The sequence below is a fragment of the Bombina bombina genome, chromosome 2, assembly GCF_027579735.1.
Source record: "Bombina bombina isolate aBomBom1 chromosome 2, aBomBom1.pri, whole genome shotgun sequence".
In the NCBI taxonomy this organism is placed as follows: domain Eukaryota; kingdom Metazoa; phylum Chordata; class Amphibia; order Anura; family Bombinatoridae; genus Bombina; species Bombina bombina.
Genome location: NC_069500.1, coordinates 933,215,501 through 933,233,431, shown reverse-complemented (window position 1 = coordinate 933,233,431; position 17,931 = coordinate 933,215,501). Strand labels below are relative to the sequence as shown.

Below are 17,931 nucleotides of genomic sequence, written 5' to 3'. Positions count from 1 at the left end.
TAACTGTTTCCATAATAACAGCAAAAAAATAAATAAACCCACAATGTCTTGCTTTCTATGACTGCATTGCATTTTGTAACTGTACCCAACCCTAAACAGGAAAAAATACACTATACAATTGTACACAGGTCTGCTTCATTTCAACCGCTGGTTTAAATCAGCACATCTGTTCTGAAATTAAAAAATATTGTGCATGTAAAAAAATAAATAGCTATTAGACAGATGTTGCTATGGAGAACGTTTTGTAACGTTCGTGTTTTGCACGATTCTGGCTAATCTTATTGTCATGCTTCTGCTAGAAATGCTTCCTGAACATAGCTTTTTTTTTTTTGTTTCTTGGTACAAAGTTTTTTTTTTTTCACGATTTGACAAATGTATGAACTTAACAGCTTACATACAAGCTCTATATTACAGCGGTATTTATGTAGCTAACACAAAACAGGCCCTTTAATACTATATACTGCTCTATGTTTTAACTACTGTACATTTTTATTTCTTCAGTAATATACATATATGCTAGCATGTATACATCTGATGTACATGTTTGTATATCTACATCCATCTATCTGATCAGAAGGTAGTGTTCACGAACAGATAGTGAAACATAAATATGTTTAATAATAAAATACATACAGCACACGCATACAAACGCGCGCACACACTCCCACCCCTATATATACACACACACTTTTCGAATGGTTACTGCTCACATTTCATTGAGTAAAAATGGGAAAAAAAAGATGGTTTTAGATTGCTGGTTTTTCAGCCATTAATTTTACATTGTGATGCAAAGAGATATTTTGAGACTTAACCTTTTTTTTTTTTTCCTTGCAGTAAGCATAATCATAATTAAGACAAAAGCAGAGCAACTATAAGTTAAATATACATCTGAGCTTAGCTGCATGACATATTTTTTTTTTTTAAGGAGAAGCAAGCTAGAAGAGATTTTTGGAACTTTCTACGTTCTCTTTTTCCCTTGCAAAGACATAGCTATAATGATGCTTGTTTTCCAATTAAATTATCTTCTGAAGAAGGTAGGGTTTCGCAGGCAGGCGGCTAGTCACCTGCAACAACCGAGGGGTCCTGCGGAAGCTTCCAGGCTGCTGTCTGTATCAGATGCCAGTGTTTGGTCAGTGGACATGGAGGAGATATCATTAACGGACGAGGATGGAGGGAGACTCTCGCTACTGTTCACTGCTGCACCTGTGCTAAGGAAATGAACAGAAAAGCAATTGAACCTTAGTAATTCAATATGACTTGATTGGAGGATAATCATTAATCACAAAAACAAACAAAATAATTGTATGCAATATAAGAAGAATGATTATTAAAGGGACAGTCTTGAAAACATTAAACTTTCATGATTACAATAGGGCATGTCATTTTAAACAACTTTTCAATTTACTTTTATCATGAAATTTGCTTTGTTCTCTTGCTATTCTTTGTGGAAAGAAAAACCTAAGTAGACTCATATGCTAATTTCTATGCCTCTCATCTCAGTGCATTTTGACAGTTTTTGACAGTTAGACACTGCTAGTTCATGTGTGTCAGATAGATAACATTGTGCGAACTCCCACTGAGTTATTTAAATCAGCACTGATTGGTTAAAATGCATGTCTGTCAAAAGAACAGAGATAAGGGGGCAGAGGTTTAGAAACAAGATAATTTCAGAGGTAAAAAGTGTATTAATATAACAGAATTGGTTATGCAAAACTGGGGAATGGGTAATAACGGTATTATCTATCTTTTTAAACAATACACATTCTGGAGTAGACTGTCCCTTTAAGTGAATACAAAATAATAAGGAGTGTGATATACAATTTATGATGACATTATTTATTAAATCAACGCTTTTAAAGGAAAACATACTCAATAATACATAATTATTCAAATGACTTTCCATTTAAAAGATCTCTGATTCAGTACAGTTTTTTTCTAAGTTTATTAACCAAGCTTTTAAAAAAGAAACCATATGTTGCATAGATTGTTTTTCAAAGGCAGTTGTTGACACTTTTGGCATTTTTACACTACTTATGTGCCAAAGGGTTTACTTGAATTAGAAATTATGGTTTATTTACTACTAATTGAACATTTAAACCAAGTATGAAAAGACTATAACATACACTGTTCACTAGGGATGTGTTGAAAGTACAATTTGTTTGGTTTAATAAATCGTCCTGTGGACATTAGTCTTGGACAAACGAATGTCAATAAGGACAAAAAAAAAAACTTAAAATTCATTAAACAAATGTTATTTCCGATTGTTTTCAAAATTAGATTGAATATCCACTTTCGAAATTCCGAATGTAACATTCGATTTAACAAATACTATTCAGAAGTTTAATAGTTCACGTGGGAGAGAATTTAGTAAATTGTTACTTAATAGATGCAAATATATAAATTTGAATATTTCTAATTCGAATATGGCTTAATTTGAAAATTAAATTAAAAGATAGCATTAGAAATACTATTACAAATATATTGATTCAAAGTTTTCTAATTTGAATATTAAATGTAAAGATAGCATTAGAAATACTATTACGTTAAACAAATGTTAGAATGTTATACAGTATTCAAAATTCAAAACAAAAAAGAACGTGTTAAAATTCATTTCATTTTTCGAATGTTGCAAAACATTTGCCGATCCCTACTGTTCAGAGAGAATATGAGTAAGAGAGAAAACAACATAAATCAAAATTATGGAAGGTACTAAAGATTAAAGATTAAAGCTACAAAAAACGTTATAGTCAATATGATGTTTTAGATTAATAGCCATAGTATGGTATTGTCTATAATCTCAGTGACAAAGAGTTAAAAGTTTAATTATCTCTCTAAAACAGTATTATTTGTTTAGTATCAAACTTTACCTAAATTAACTTTTGGTTAAACATATGCAATATATTTTTTTAAAAAAAAACTATTAGGATTTTCAAGAAATATAAAAATCAGTATAGAATTAAATTTCTCAATTGCCATCTGATTTAAGAACAAAGAAAACGTAAATAATTATTCATATTTTCCATCCAAAATGGGCCTCTCAATGCAACATTACAAAGAATCAGATTCAATTAGTGTTATATAATATTAATAACAAATCCTTAGTTTTGTCTTTAAAGAAATAAAGTAAGCATATTTGCTTACCAAGAACACAAAGAAAATGGAAATTTCTTTCAGTTTCAATAATGAATAACCTAATATAGTTAATTAATAATGTTTCCAACATAAGTCAACATAGTTCAACAGTTTAATATTTAGCATCTTGTTTCAAACTGATACTGCTCCTGAATATCTATACAGTGATCCCAGATTTTGTGGGTAAAGATGCTTTTTCCCTGAGGCATTAAATATGTAGTCCTTCAAACACCATATCTATTATACTCTACTGTCATTAAAGCCTCCATGATTCAACTTATCCTTCATCCATCTCACAAGTCTGAGTTTGTTGACTATGAAAATCTATATACAGAACTGTTCCTGGGATTCAGGAAAGCTTTAAAAAATAAGTGATAACTTGATCATGTATTAAAATAAATTCTGCTTTGTTCTTAATTTAATTTGCTATTCTAGATGTTGCCTTGTAAAAATATGCAGCTTTAGGCTTATCCTAATGTCATATTTTATTGTCTATATTTCAAGTTACATTTTGAAACATACAAAGCAGTTTTTTTTTTGTCTGCACATTTTTCAGTTTTATAGGGTGGCATAAATACAATTAATAGATTTTGCTTAAAAAAAAAATCTAACCATCTAGGATAAACATTTATAAAAAAAATTCCATATGTTATTAGAGGAAATCCTGAGAATATAGATTGAACTAGAAGGAATAAGTTGCATGGTCCCTGTTGACTGAAGTAAATTAAAAGGCTAATACAGAATCAATAAACCAATCTCAGTTATTAATCAGCTGATCTGGGGTAAACACATTGGCTCCTATTTAAGAAAGTCTGGCGGACCTGATCCGACAGTGCAGATCAGGTCCGCCCGACCTCGCTGAATACGGCGAGCAATACGCTCGCCATATTCAGCATTGCACCAGAAGCTCACAAGAGCTGCTGGTGCAACGCCGCCCCCTGCAGACTCGCGGCCAATGGGCCATCACCAGGGGTTGTCAATCAACCCGATTGTACTCGATCGGGTTGATTTCCGGCGATGTCTGTCCGTCTGCTCAGAGCTTTGTGTCCGCTGCTTCATAACTGCTGTTTCTTTGTGTCCGCTGCTTCATAATAGCTTGATAGATAGGCCCCAGAGTCACTTTAACGCAGATTGACAGTGTCCCTGTTTGTAGATCACTGAATAAACCTAGTGACAAGTTCTCACTTGTCACTAGGTTTAGAAACTTTATTCAGTGATCTACAAACAGGGACACATTTTGGCCAAGGCAAACCAGGCCTTTGCAAAGTGTAGCCAATTTTTTTTTTTGGGGGGGGGGTGCAGTTAAATTCTGAAAAATATATTAGGATAACACAAAAATAAAATTTACCACAATCTGCAAGACTATGTGATCTATTAAAGTGACATAACGTTTTAAATAAAACTTTCATCATTCAGATAGAGCATGTCATTTTATGTTACTTTTAGGTTTACGTCTATTATCAAATTGACTTTGTTGACTTTGTGTCTATTGTTGAAAAGCATAGCTAAATTGGCTCAGGAGCTAACTGGTGATTGGTGGCTACACACACATGCCTCTTGTTATTGGCTCACTGGGTGAGTTTATACAATTTGAGTGATTTAAGGTGGTATTACTGTAATTGACTTTTTACTTTTCTGGGGGATTCCCCGAATATGTAAAGTGCATTTTATTTTATTAGTGTGTTAAATTGTCAGAATTGTTTTTTTGCCATTGAGCTCTTTTAATAAATAATATTAGATATAGCTTGAATTTGCACGTGCCCTCATTTTATTGTTAGTTTTATTTAATTATGTTTGTAACCTCTTGGTAGAGGTTAAACAGAGTTATATGCAAACAATGATGCAATAATAAAGTTGTCTAATGGATTAGAGCATTTTCTTTTTGCATTTTTATTTCCCTGTAATAATAAATAATTCAGACTGGTAGAGATAAATGTACTGACAAATTGAGTTGTCTAAAAAATCAATTCTTTATCATCTTGCACACAGGATGTGCATTTTAAGATGCAAGAAGAAAGAATGTTAATTTAAAAAACAGTTAAAGGGACAATGAACCCAAAATTTATTTTTCAGGATTCAGATAGAGCATGCCATTTTAAACAACTTTCTAATTTACTCCTATTATCAATTTTTCGTCATTATCTTGCTATCTTTATTTGAAAAGCAAGAATGTAAGTTTAGAAGCCGGCCCATTTTTGGTTCACAACCTGGGTTGTGCTTGCTGATTGGTGTCTAAATGCTGTCCAGGGTCTGAACCAAAAATTGGCTGGCCCCTTAGCTTAGATGCCTTCTTTTTCAAATAAAGTTAGAAAAATAACAAAGAAAAAATGATAATAGGAGTAAAGTCGCTTAAAATTGCATGCTCTATCTGAATCATGAAATAAATAAATTTGGGTTTAGTATTCGTTTAAGAAGAAGCACATCAGACAGCTCTCATAATGTATCACTCATCATGAACATTACTTGTATACACAACTGACCAGAGGGGTTTCCAATTATCTTAGAATTTGGGTATCGTACCTCAAACAGTACGCTCCATCTGAACACTGGCAAATAATATAACTGAATGTGGTTTCTTACTAAAAATTCTGTCCAATAGATAGAAGTCTATGTCTAATGTGAAGATGAAATTTTATTTTTGTGATCTTTTAGTTCCTTTTTGCAATGGATTATAGTAACTATAATTTACCAAGCAGTGTTCTGAATATAAAATGGGCTAAATTTTTATTTTGATATTTATCATAGAGCATTTTCTTAATTAGGTTAATCCCATATATATATATATATATATATATATATATATATATATATATGTGTGTGTGTGTGTGTGTTAAAAATTCAGGGTGTGATCACAATCTTGTGCTTATTTTCAGTAGATAATGATTTCTGTATATTTTCCGATGTCAGTTCTTTTCAGTGTTCCCAATCCAAAAATGCTTCTACATTAATACCCGTGAAGCACAACATGTTTACCTCCCGAAAACAGCACAAAATTGTTATCTGAGTTGTTATTCTCACAATCTCATAATCCAAAAACCAAATGTGCAGGATTAAGGGCAAGGAAAATGGCAAATTATTGGTTTAGCCATTACATCATGGGTTGAAGGGCCTGTATATTGATTGAGTGAGATGCTAATTGTTTATGTGTGTGCAATTAACCTCTCATTCTCCAAAATCTATTGAGGTATTTACACATGTCTTTAAGGGATTTGAATAGGGACATTAATATATAAACACACTCGCCCGCTATATTGATAATTTGTATTAATGTAAAGGTGCTTATTATTATTAATTTTCATTTATTAAGTAAGTAGCATTTGTATCTGTTTAGAGACGTTGTTTCCTAATGTCATTGTATATGACGGGGGTAATTTCAGTGTGTTTTATCCATGCACTAACCATTGTTTTATTAAAAAACTTTATGGGAAACGCGATAATAAGTTAAAAGGTGTTGTCAAATTCCACAGCTAAAAGGACTTGATAAACACCAGACAAGTGAGAAATATTCCTGTAAATATGTCATTCAGTATATTGGATTGTGATCAGGAAAAACTGGACTGGCATGTTATGTATAGGACCATTTGTCACACCACTAACGAACAATGAAAATGGCTTATTGCGATTGCACCAAGATTGCAAATGATTCAAGAGCTGCTGTTAAATAAACAGTATGTTTCATTGTTGAAATAAAAAAAGCACTAAATAGTTGTATATATTAAATAGAAATCATTGCAATATGTATTATATATCTATTTAAATTGATATGACCTTTTATTTATTTTGTAAACTTAATTTATGCAGTGTCCATTACTTCTTGTCACAGCCCTCCAGGAACCTTATCTAGCATAATGTTATAAAACTTCCAGAGTAGGTTTTAAGTGAATACTAATAGACTAGATAAACAGGAAGTCAGATTTGCTCATGTTAAGAACTAGCAGAATTAACCCTTTCCTGCTGGAGTTAAAGTGTCTACATCGGAACAACTGTTCCGATGTAAAAATTTGAAATCTCACAATCGTCCCTATGATGCTAGGCACGCCCTCCAAACCACGATCCCATTAGGGAAGCGCCAGTGGCTTCAGGAAAGCCTCCCGGTTAGGACCTTGTAATACGTCTATCGGCGTTAAAGCCCAGAAAAGTTCTGACGGAATACGTCGTAATGGCGTTAAAAGGTTAAACTTAATTAAAAATGTTTCACTCTTATTACACTGAGGGCAGGGGCTGCAGTAAGAAATTCTAAGTGTTAATTTTGCAAGAAAACAAGTACATTTATTGCTTTATTTGTTTCGTTTTTTTGTTTCTTTCTTTTTTTTTCTTTTTCTTTTATTGACAAAAGTTTCTCATCAAAATACAAAAATAAGCATGTCATACAATTTTAACATAAATTAAAAAAAGAGATTTATTTCATTAATACAGATTATGATAAACATAGTAGAGTATGTCTTATTTTACTTCTATACATCCTGCTTCCTGTTCTCCTATTTATTAAACATAAGAGAGAAGGAGGAGGGATGAAGAAAAATAAATTATCTTCTTTTCCTACCCTGTCCCCTGAACTCCGCCCCCTCCCCTGTTTGCTTTTTTTTTACACGTTTCTTTTTATTTTTACTTTGATTTTTTTTTTTTTTTTTGAACCTAAGGGGCACTGTTTAATATCCATATTAACCTGCAGATAATTAGAAAATGATAGTTTGTGACAACCCCACAGTTAGTGAGTCATTAGCCCAAAATAAAAACATAACTTGCAGTTATCTCACTTTCAACTACTATCACATGAAGGTTGATTAATATGTTTGTCCTATTAATATAGTTTTCAGAGTGAATCTCCTATTCTATAGGGGTTTTTAGTTTTTCAATTTGGGTTTTCAAAAAAATGTTTAATTTATGCAACTGAATAATTTTAATGTCTCATTATTTTTATAAGAAGAACATTTTGTTTGGATAGAAATTGATGTGCTGCTAACTATATTATCTGGACATTCATTACTTTTCTCATTAAATCTCATGACATATTCTGTTCTAAATCTTAAGGTCACATTAGCATAGCATTTTTTTACTAGCGCCAAGGAAGTCAACAACTGGTTTGACCAGTCAGGAGAGACACAATGTAAAAACAAATTCATTTGTGCACCAGCAATTATTCTCTGTATAGCAAATGAATTGCATTTATAATACATTTTTAAAACTGTAATTTTGCATTGTTGTGCAGTCCCAGGATGCACCACTTGAATATCCTTTGAATGGTATTTATTTTAGCTCCTTGTTGTAGCCAGTGAGGAACAGATATAATTGACCTCCCACACATATCAAGCAATCACTGTGCCACATGTCGTAGGGTTATGGTACTACATTGCAAAGTTCTAGATAAATTATAAGATATACTTTAGCAAACTATTGCAATAAACCCCTTTATGGGGAATTAAATTTTGATTTTACTGTCATTCTAAAGTTAGCTTGTACTTGACTATGTACTGGTTCCACATTTAGGGCTAGATTAGAAGTTAAGCGATAATTTATTGCATGCTCGTAAATGGGCAAATTTGCCCATTTATGGGTGCACGATAAATAACCAGAGACCTCTGGTTAATTTTTTAAATGTGCCCCAACTGCCCCCCCCCCCCCAAAAAAAAATGTGTGTAGTGCCTTTTTGCAAATAAAACACATGAGCATTTAAAAACAAAACTGCACTAAGCAGTTTTTAGGGGTTAAAAGTGGCGGGTGTGGAGTGTTAGAAAAAAAATGGCACTGAAAAGTGCCTTTACATTAGAGGTTATGGGAACTGTGGGTGCCCTGTAAATATATATGTATATGCATATATATTTATGTATTAATATATATATACACATATTAACACATACAGTATGTATATAAGCATATGCATATATATTTATGTGTTAATATGTAAATATACACATATTAACACATACATACAGTATGTATATAAGCATATGCATATATATTTATGTGTTAATATGTAAATATACACATATTAACACATACAGTATGTATATAAGCATATGCATATATATTTATGTGTTAATATGTAAATATACACATATTAACACATACAGTATGTATATAAGCATATGCATATATATTTATGTGTTAATATGTAAATATACACATATTAACACATACAGTATGTATATAAGCATATGCATATATATTTATGTGTTAATATGTATATATACACATATTAACACATACAGTATGTATATAAGCATATGCATATATATTTAAATTTGCTGCCCATCGCTGCACGACTTACCCCCTTCGCTGTGCTAGGTATTATGAGTGGAGCGCAAATATTACACTCGCGCAAGCACAATTTTGCGCGCCACTCGTAATCTGGCCCTTAGCATTTATCATGTTCAGGAGTATAACTAGATCTCATTGAGCCCCAGGACAAAGGCTTTGATTGGGACCCCCATTTTAACAGCACCCTTTCTGGCTGTTTACAATCAGCCATATAACAGAAAGCGAGACTGCTTCCCTCTGACAATGAGTCATCATTTCCCCTTGGCTAGCGCCAGAGGATATACTATTGTACAACCTTCTTGTACAAATATGCTGAAAGGTTTTTCTGCACAGCAACACTGTGGCAACCATCTTGGAATCTTTGCCACCATATTGTAAAGGAAAATCTATACACTCTCCTTAAGCTGTGAGACCTGTTTTGCAGGGAGGCACACAAAGGGCAGAGACCTGTTGGGTCCCTTTAGAGGTTTGGCCAGGTCTCAATTGAGACCTCTATAGGTATTTCAATAGTTTACAGTTGAATCTCTGTACCATTTCAACCATGTATTCTATTACTTGTTCTATTTGTCTTAGATTTACCATGAATAAAATAAGACAAATATTTTCACTCCCCAAGTAAGCCTGTGGGAGATATTCATTAATATATAGAGAGCTAATATAATCTTTAGTAAATTTGCTTTAAATTATAACTGTGAAATAGAGTAGTCTATTCCATTTGGCCCATTTTCCCATTTCTTTTATCCCGCTCTCTTTTTTTAAATCTGTTTGTCATACAATTAATTTCTTTAGTTCAGTATCCCGATGCGTCACTTTGCCTTTACCTTTCTGTCCTTTCATCTCATCTCCCTCCATACTTACCCTAAAGGGATACTAAAGTTTTTTTCTGTATATGCATCAGGAATAATTCACTGCATTGCAAAAGATTTGCATAAAGAAACAAGGTCGCGATTACAAGTGGCGCACTATTTAGCACTTTCACTCGAGCGTTAACACTGCCAGAAGTAAAGATTTTGCGCCTGTGGGTTAGCGCTTCTATAACAAGTTGAAAATAAAACGTTTGTGAGTTTGCGAGTGTATGAAACCCAACGCTTGCTAACTTCAGGACTTCAGATATCGTGACCGCACTAACTTCTTCTCCCCATACACTAATGGAGAGCGCAGAAGAAGAAAACTAACAGTCATGCACTGACCCGACAGGAGTTATTAATATTTCACATTCCAATGTCCTTCATTATTTTTATTTAAAAAAATAAATAATATATATATATATATATATATATATATTATATATATATATATATATATATATATATATATATATATATATATATATATACCTATACCTTTATATCTATACATGCATAAAGGTATAGATATATATTTTACATAAGCATTATCATATATTTAGAAATATATATTTTAAAAAATTAATTAAAAAACATTGGAATGTAAAATATTTAGAACGCTTCAGGTTACGCGCTTTAGGTCTAATGCAGTGTTGGGTTAGCGCATATGAAGAATTAGTTATCTTAAGGCGCATTATGTAAATATTAACTATAAAATATTGAAAAAAATATTAATAATTATTATAAATAATTATCGTTACTGTAAAAATATACATATATTATATGGATAGTTTTAGAATATTTTAGTACATCTATAATAATTATTTACAGAAATTATTAATAGCTTTCAATATTTTATATTTAATAAATACATAAAGCACCTTAATATAACTCATGTTGGGTTAGTGCACATGAAGAATTAGTGTACTCCGGTCAGACAAATGTGCTCAAACCTCACAGGAGTACACTAATTCTTCATGTGCGATAACCCGACATGAGTTATATTAAGGGGCTGCCATCTAGTGCTTTTGCAAATGTATAACGTTTTTGCAAAACTGCTGCCATATAGTGTTGCAGACACATGCGCGCTCCTGAGCTTACCTCATTGCTTTTCAACAAAGGATACCAAATGAACAAAGACAACTTGATAACATAAGTAAATTAGAAAATTGTTTAAATATGCTTGCTCTATCTGAATCACAAAATAACATTTTTGGGTTTCATGTCCTTTTAAAATCCTTTTAACTCATGTTCCTCCTTTGGGTGTTTATCAACTATTAAAAGAAGAAAATAAATATTAAATAAAATAAAAAAAATTAAAAAAAGAGGAAAGAGGATTGATTTTTATTCATTGAATGGCAAAGTGTCTACCATAATTGCATTATTTTTTCATTTGCTCACTGTCACAGCGCATTTGTAATTTCGAGCAAATGCTATTGCATTATCATTTATTATTTGTTGATTATGCAGTACAACTCTATTTAATGGCCTTTGATCTACTATGGAAAGTATTTTATAGCGTATATTGATCATAAAATGCAAAAGTTTGGTAACTTTTTAAAATATAGAACACAACAAAGAATCAGCCAGATTATGAGTTTAGAGCGCTATAGGGAAATTAATGACCGCAACATTTTCGGCGTTATTTCACCTCCCTATAGCGCTGCTATTACAGGTTTTAAGAAAGCAGGCTTGTGCGGGCGATATGGTGGCGTAGAGCTCCATACCACACCGAAATCAAGCGCTGCTTTGACGTGCTCGTGCACGATTTCTCCATAGACATAAATGGGGAGAACCAGCAAAAAAAGGCTAACACCTGCGATCGCAGAAACAAAAGCTCCGTAACACAGCCCCATTGATGTCTATGGGGAAAGAAAAAGTTAAGTTTAAACCTAATACCCTAACATAAACCCCCCCGTCTAAACACCCCTAATCTGCTGCCCTTAACATCACCGCCACCTACATAATGTTATTAACCCCTAATCTGCTGCCCCTAACATCGCCGCCACCTACATTACAGTTGTTAACCCCTAATCTGCTGCCCCTAACATCGCCACCACTTACATTACAGTTATTAACCCCTAATCTGCTGCCCCTAACATCGCCGCCACCTACATTACAGTTATTAACCCCTAATCTGCTGCTCCTAACATCGCCGCCCTTACATTACACTTATTAACCCTTAATCTGCCGCCCCCAATGTCGCCGCCACTATACTAAAGTTATTAACCTCTAAACCTAACCCTAACGTAACCCTAAACCTACATCTATCCCTAACCCTAACAACCCCTAATTTAAATATAATTAAAAATAAATCTAAATAAACCTTACAATTATTAATTAAATAATTCCTATTTAAAACTAAATACATACTTACCTGTAAAAAAAAACCTAACCTAGTTACAAAATAACTAATAGTTATATTGTAGCTATCTTAGGTTTTATTTTTATTTCACAGGTAAGTTTGCATTTATTTTCACTAGCTAGACTAGTTATTAAATAGTTATTAACTATTTACTAACTACCTAGTTAAAATAAATACAAAGTTACCTGTAAAATAAAACCTAACCTGCCTTACACTAAAACCTAACATTACAATAAAAAAAAAAATAATAAAATACAATTTACAATTTACTAATTTACAAAAAATAAACACTAAATTACAAAAAATAAAAAATTAAATTATCAAAAATAAAAACGAATTACTCCTGTGTGAGAGAAAAAACAGCAAACAAAAAAATTAAAAAAGAAAAAGAGAGAAGAAAAAACAGAAATAAGAAGAAAGAAATAAGATAAGAATTTAGTGTATTTTACTGAGAATAGTGTTACTGTGAGTAATCTTACTGACAAAAAATGGAAGCGATGTGCTGTAGTGAGAAAAAGTGTTAACTAAGGTGCCAAAATATAAACAACAAAAACAGCAAAAAAAATGAAAAAAAGAAAAAGAGAGAAGAAAAAACTGAAATAAGAAGAAAGAAATAAGATAATAATTGAGTGTATTTTACTGAGAATAATGTTACTGTGAGTAATCTTACTGACAAAAAATGGAAGCGATGTACTGTAGTGAGAAAAAGTGTTAACTTAGGTGCCAAAATATAAACAACAAAAACTGTGAATTTATGTTATAGTGTTACTGTGATACTCATGCCCCTATTATTGAATTTTACCAAGATTATGCAACACCTGAATAAAGAGGTGTAGTGTAGAGCTTTCCTACACCAACTAGCCAATCTGTAATAACAATATTAGGACAACACACTCCTGCAGAAATTAAAGCTCTTAGCTACAACAGAGGCCTATATTATAGAACAAAACTTTTTCTGTTGTCTCATACAGATATATAACTTACTTTGAATCTTTCTTAATATACTCACAATATCAAGATTAGGACCAATAACCTCTTAATTAGCTGTTCATTTTATAACCATTTTAACTACTAGTGAGAGCTTATAACTTCACATTAGTCAAGCAGACAATTATATCATTGCAGCCTGTTAGTTTACAGTATATTGGGACAACATATTCCCTGTGAAAAGAAAAAAAGGTAACAAGCAATGAGAAAAAAACCAGACGAAAAAAAAACACAGAGTCCTGGCGCAATCTCCTCTTAGACCCAAATGCTCTTGTTGTTTAAGAGCGTAAAAAAGAGAAAAATCAATAACAGATGCTACCAGCAAATTTTGCAAAAAAGTTCCTGTTCAACAGATAAATGTATACTTGCAGGCGAAGCAACAAAGTTAATCAGCAACAAGTGTAGCAATAAGTGTAGCAACAGGTGAAGCAATATAACTATTAACCTCTAAATAGTTATAGACAGTACTTGTGATTTTGTATCTTTGTGGAGTATCGAGCGCCTTCTCTGGAAAGACAGCATAGCATCAGACCCTCTAATACTGCACCAAAGGTTTCTTCAACATAAAACAACTTGATTAACTTGTATGTGGTACATCTCAGGGGAGAGGGTTTTCTTTATTTACGCTCCGCCGAGAGAATCTGAATTTCCAATCTAGCTCACAGCATTACTCGACCATGGGTTTCCTGGGGAGTGAGATCTCAACTTGATGGATAAACTTCCAGAGACTCTCTTTTTAAGTCCAGGCATACTCCAGAAAAACCAGGGATCCCTGAGCTCCGGAGGTCCGTTTTTCACTCCCGCAATGGCTATCCGCTCTGGGTAGTGCCCGGCTACACCTTGTCTCTCCTTAATCAGAACCAGCCAAAATTGTGTGCAGGATGCCCACTGGTTGAATTACTATATCTTCGGCTCCGCTACCTCTTCAGTTGCAAGCCCCACAGCTTCTACTTCACTTTATGTGGCAGGGCTGTCAGGCTGTCAGCAATCTGGATGGATTTATCTTGCACCTTTAGCAGCAATTGCCCTAAGCGAGGGGGAGTCTAACGCCAACCTTTTAATATCTTGGGCATTTAACTCTAGATATCAGCGGTTCTTCCGTAAACATCTTTACCTCCTCTGGTATATATAGCTCACTGCAGTGATATCTATCTTCAGCCCAACTAATGGGTACCTCCTCTCACCTGCTTACAACGTAGTAAATAATTGTCCACTCTGACTCTCAAATAGGTTGGCTTGAGCAGGCATTCCCGGAGGCTTTGGCTGTGGCTCTGGCGAGTGAGCCTTAAGCGGCGCTGATGGGCTTCCCACTCTGACCCCAAGCAACAGTGGGGCAGTGTCCTAGGGAGTGTAGTGATTACTCCAACAATGGACCTTGACGGGAGTGAGGTTACAAATGAGCTCCTTCAGGCAGCACACCACTTTTGCGTGTTCCGTCTAGCTCCTCCTTCCAGATGCCCTCAAAACGAATTACTCCTAATCTAATAGCCCTATCAAAATAAAAAAGCCCCCCCAAAATAAAAAAAACCCAACCTACACTAAACTGCCAATGGCCATTAAAAGGGCCTTTTGCGGGTCATTGCCCCAAAGAAATCAGCTCTTTTACATTGCAATAAAAAATACAAACAACCCCCCAACAGTAAAACCCACCACCCACCAAACCAAACTCTCCAAATAAAAACCTATCTAAATAAACCTAAGCTAAACATTACACTGCAAAGGGAATTTGGATGGGCATTGCCCTTAAAAGGGCATTTAGCTATTTTACAAATTTCCCAAAACCCTAACCTAAAAAAAAAAACAACCGAAAAAACCCTTAAAAACCCCTAACACTAACCCCCGACGATCCACTTACAGTTATCGAAGTCCGGACATCCATCCTCATCCAAGCGGCAAGAAGTCTTCATCCAGGCGGCCTCATCGATCTTCATCCAGCTGGCGAAGTCCTCATCCATGCGAGAAGAAGTCTTCATTCAGACGGCATCTTCTATCTTCATCCATCGGGCGTGGAGCTGGTCCATCTTCAAGACATCCGGCGCAGAGCATCCTCTTCTTACGGTCGTTGGTGTAAACTGAAGGTTCCCTTTAAGTGACATCATCCATGATGTTGTCCCTTACATTCCTATTGGCTGACAGTTTTCTATCAGCCAATAGGAATTAAAGGGGAAAAAATCCTATTGGCTGTTGCAATCAGCCAATAGGATTGAGCTTTCATCCTATTGTCTGATGGGAGGGTGGCGGTATAGGGGTTAATAGGTTTATTATAGTGACGACAATGTCGGTGAGCGGCGGAATAGGGGTTAATAAATTTTAATAGGTGCGGCGAGGTCCGGAGCGGCAGATTAGGGGTTTAATTATAAATTTATTTTAGTATTTGCGATGGGAGGGCCTCGGTTTAGGGGTTAATAGGTAGTTTATGGGTGTTAGTGTACTTTTTAACACTTTAGTTATGAGTAACGTAAAACAGCTTTGTAACGTAAAACTCATAACTACTGACTTTAGATGGCGGTACGTATCTTGTCAGTATAGGGTGTACCGCTCACTTTTTTGGCCTCCCAGGCAAACTCGTAATACCAGCGCTATGGGATTCCCATTGAAAAATGACTTTTTTAAAAGTACTGACGTTGCGTGACAACCAAAAAGGTTTGCTGTACACCTATACCTACAAGACTTGTCATAGCAGCGTTAGGGAAAAAGCAGCGTTATGAAGCATAACGCTGCTTTTTCACTCATAACACAAAACTTGTATTTTAGCTGATAGTGAGTTAACTCCACTTAACATTCTGTGGTGCATAAGCCTCATGGCAGCAGACTGTTTCTTGTAAAGAATTTGCAGATGAAATGAGTAAATGTCATAATAGTTTATGCTACGTATTTCCTAAAGGGGTAGACCTCTACTAATATATGGAGTTAAAGAGACAGTGTAGCATTAAATTGCTTTCCCATTAATGTGTTTCCAATTACTTGGGAAATTACTCCTTTACAATTATTTTTGTAGATACAAAATAGTTGTTTTTTTTGTGCAACCACAACCCAATCAAATGGACTGAACTTGCAGGGAGATCAGACCCCCTTATCTAACCACATCTCTACCAACATCAACAGAGATGTGCTTTCTTCTGCTGACTCATCTTTGCATAACTTATCTATAGCCAACTGCAGTATTGAAATGTTCAGTATAGGTGGTGATTTCAGCAGGTAAATTCAAATAACAAAATAAAGGCAAAGGAGCTATTTGTAAACAATTTAATACACTCCAGTAGGTAAAATTGATAAATGGGAACACATTAAAGGGAAGACAATTTTACAGTACAGCCCCTTTTATGATCTAATACGCACATATGGTAAAAGTGCTAAAATATGTTGTATGGCCTAATTTGATTTATTTTTGTATTTAAAGGAATATGAAACCCAAAGTTTTTCTTTCATGATTCAGATAGAACATACAATTTTCAACAACTTTCCAGTTTACTTCTATTATCAATTTTGCTTCATTCTTTTGGTATTCTTTATTGAAGATGCAATTCACTACTAGGAGCAGGCTGAATAAATTAGTTGCCAATGATAAGAGGTATATGTGCATCCACAAATCTCCTACAGAGATTTACAGCTATAGAGTCTACGTAGGTATGCTTTTCAACAAAGAATACCAAGTGAACAAAGCTAAAAATTGCATGTTCTATCTGCTATCTCTTCTGGGTTTAATGTCCCTTTAAAGGGACACTGAACCCAAATTTTTTATTTTGTGATTCAGATAGAGCATGAAATTTTGAGCAACTTTCTAATTTACTCCTATTATCAAATTGTCTTCATTCGCTTGGTATCTTTATTTGAAATGCAAGAATATAAGTTAAGATGCCGGCCCATTTTTGGGGAACAACCTGGGTTGTCCTTGCTGATTGGTGGATACATTCATCCACCAATAAAAAAGTGCTGTCCAGGGACTGAAACAAAAATTGTCTGGCTCCTTAGCTTAGATGCCTTCTTTTTCAAATAAAGATAGCAAAAGAAAAATTGATAATAGGAGTAAATTAGAAAGTTACTTAAAATTGCATGATCTATCTGAATCACAAAAGAAAAAATTTGGGTTTAATTGTGCACCAGGTGTGATACTGTTTAAACAAATATTACTTTTTTCCTCTAAATTTGTCAAGGTTAGGTTAACAAGGTTTTGTATGAATGCAAAGAAAGGTTTGGTTTGCTGCACTGCACCATTTTCTTTTCATCTGCATTACTGAAATTATAAACATGTTAATCATTTTTTTTTAGGAGCGCAGCTTTAGGCCGTCTTCTGTCTGGCAGAGATCTTGATGAAGGGGAAAAAATGATACAAAGTTATATAGA

The 17,931-nt window shown here is 34.0% G+C and overlaps 1 protein-coding gene across 7 annotated transcripts in view; it reads right to left on the bottom strand.

Moving 5' to 3' along the window:
• Nucleotides 1–1,058: 1,058 nt before the first annotated feature.
• MAPK10 (mitogen-activated protein kinase 10) overlaps nucleotides 1,059–17,931 on the bottom strand; it is a 283,673-nt gene continuing 266,800 nt past the window's right edge. For 4 of the 7 annotated variants that reach the window (XM_053700777.1, XM_053700779.1, XM_053700780.1 and 1 more), the window contains one exon: nucleotides 1,059–1,203. In XM_053700777.1, coding sequence (XP_053556752.1) covers nucleotides 1,061–1,203 — 143 coding nt within the window. In that variant the 3' untranslated portion in view covers nucleotides 1,059–1,060. The remainder of the gene's footprint in view (nucleotides 1,204–17,931) is intronic. The other 3 variants (XM_053700778.1, XM_053700775.1, XM_053700776.1) reach the window with 1 other exon arrangement.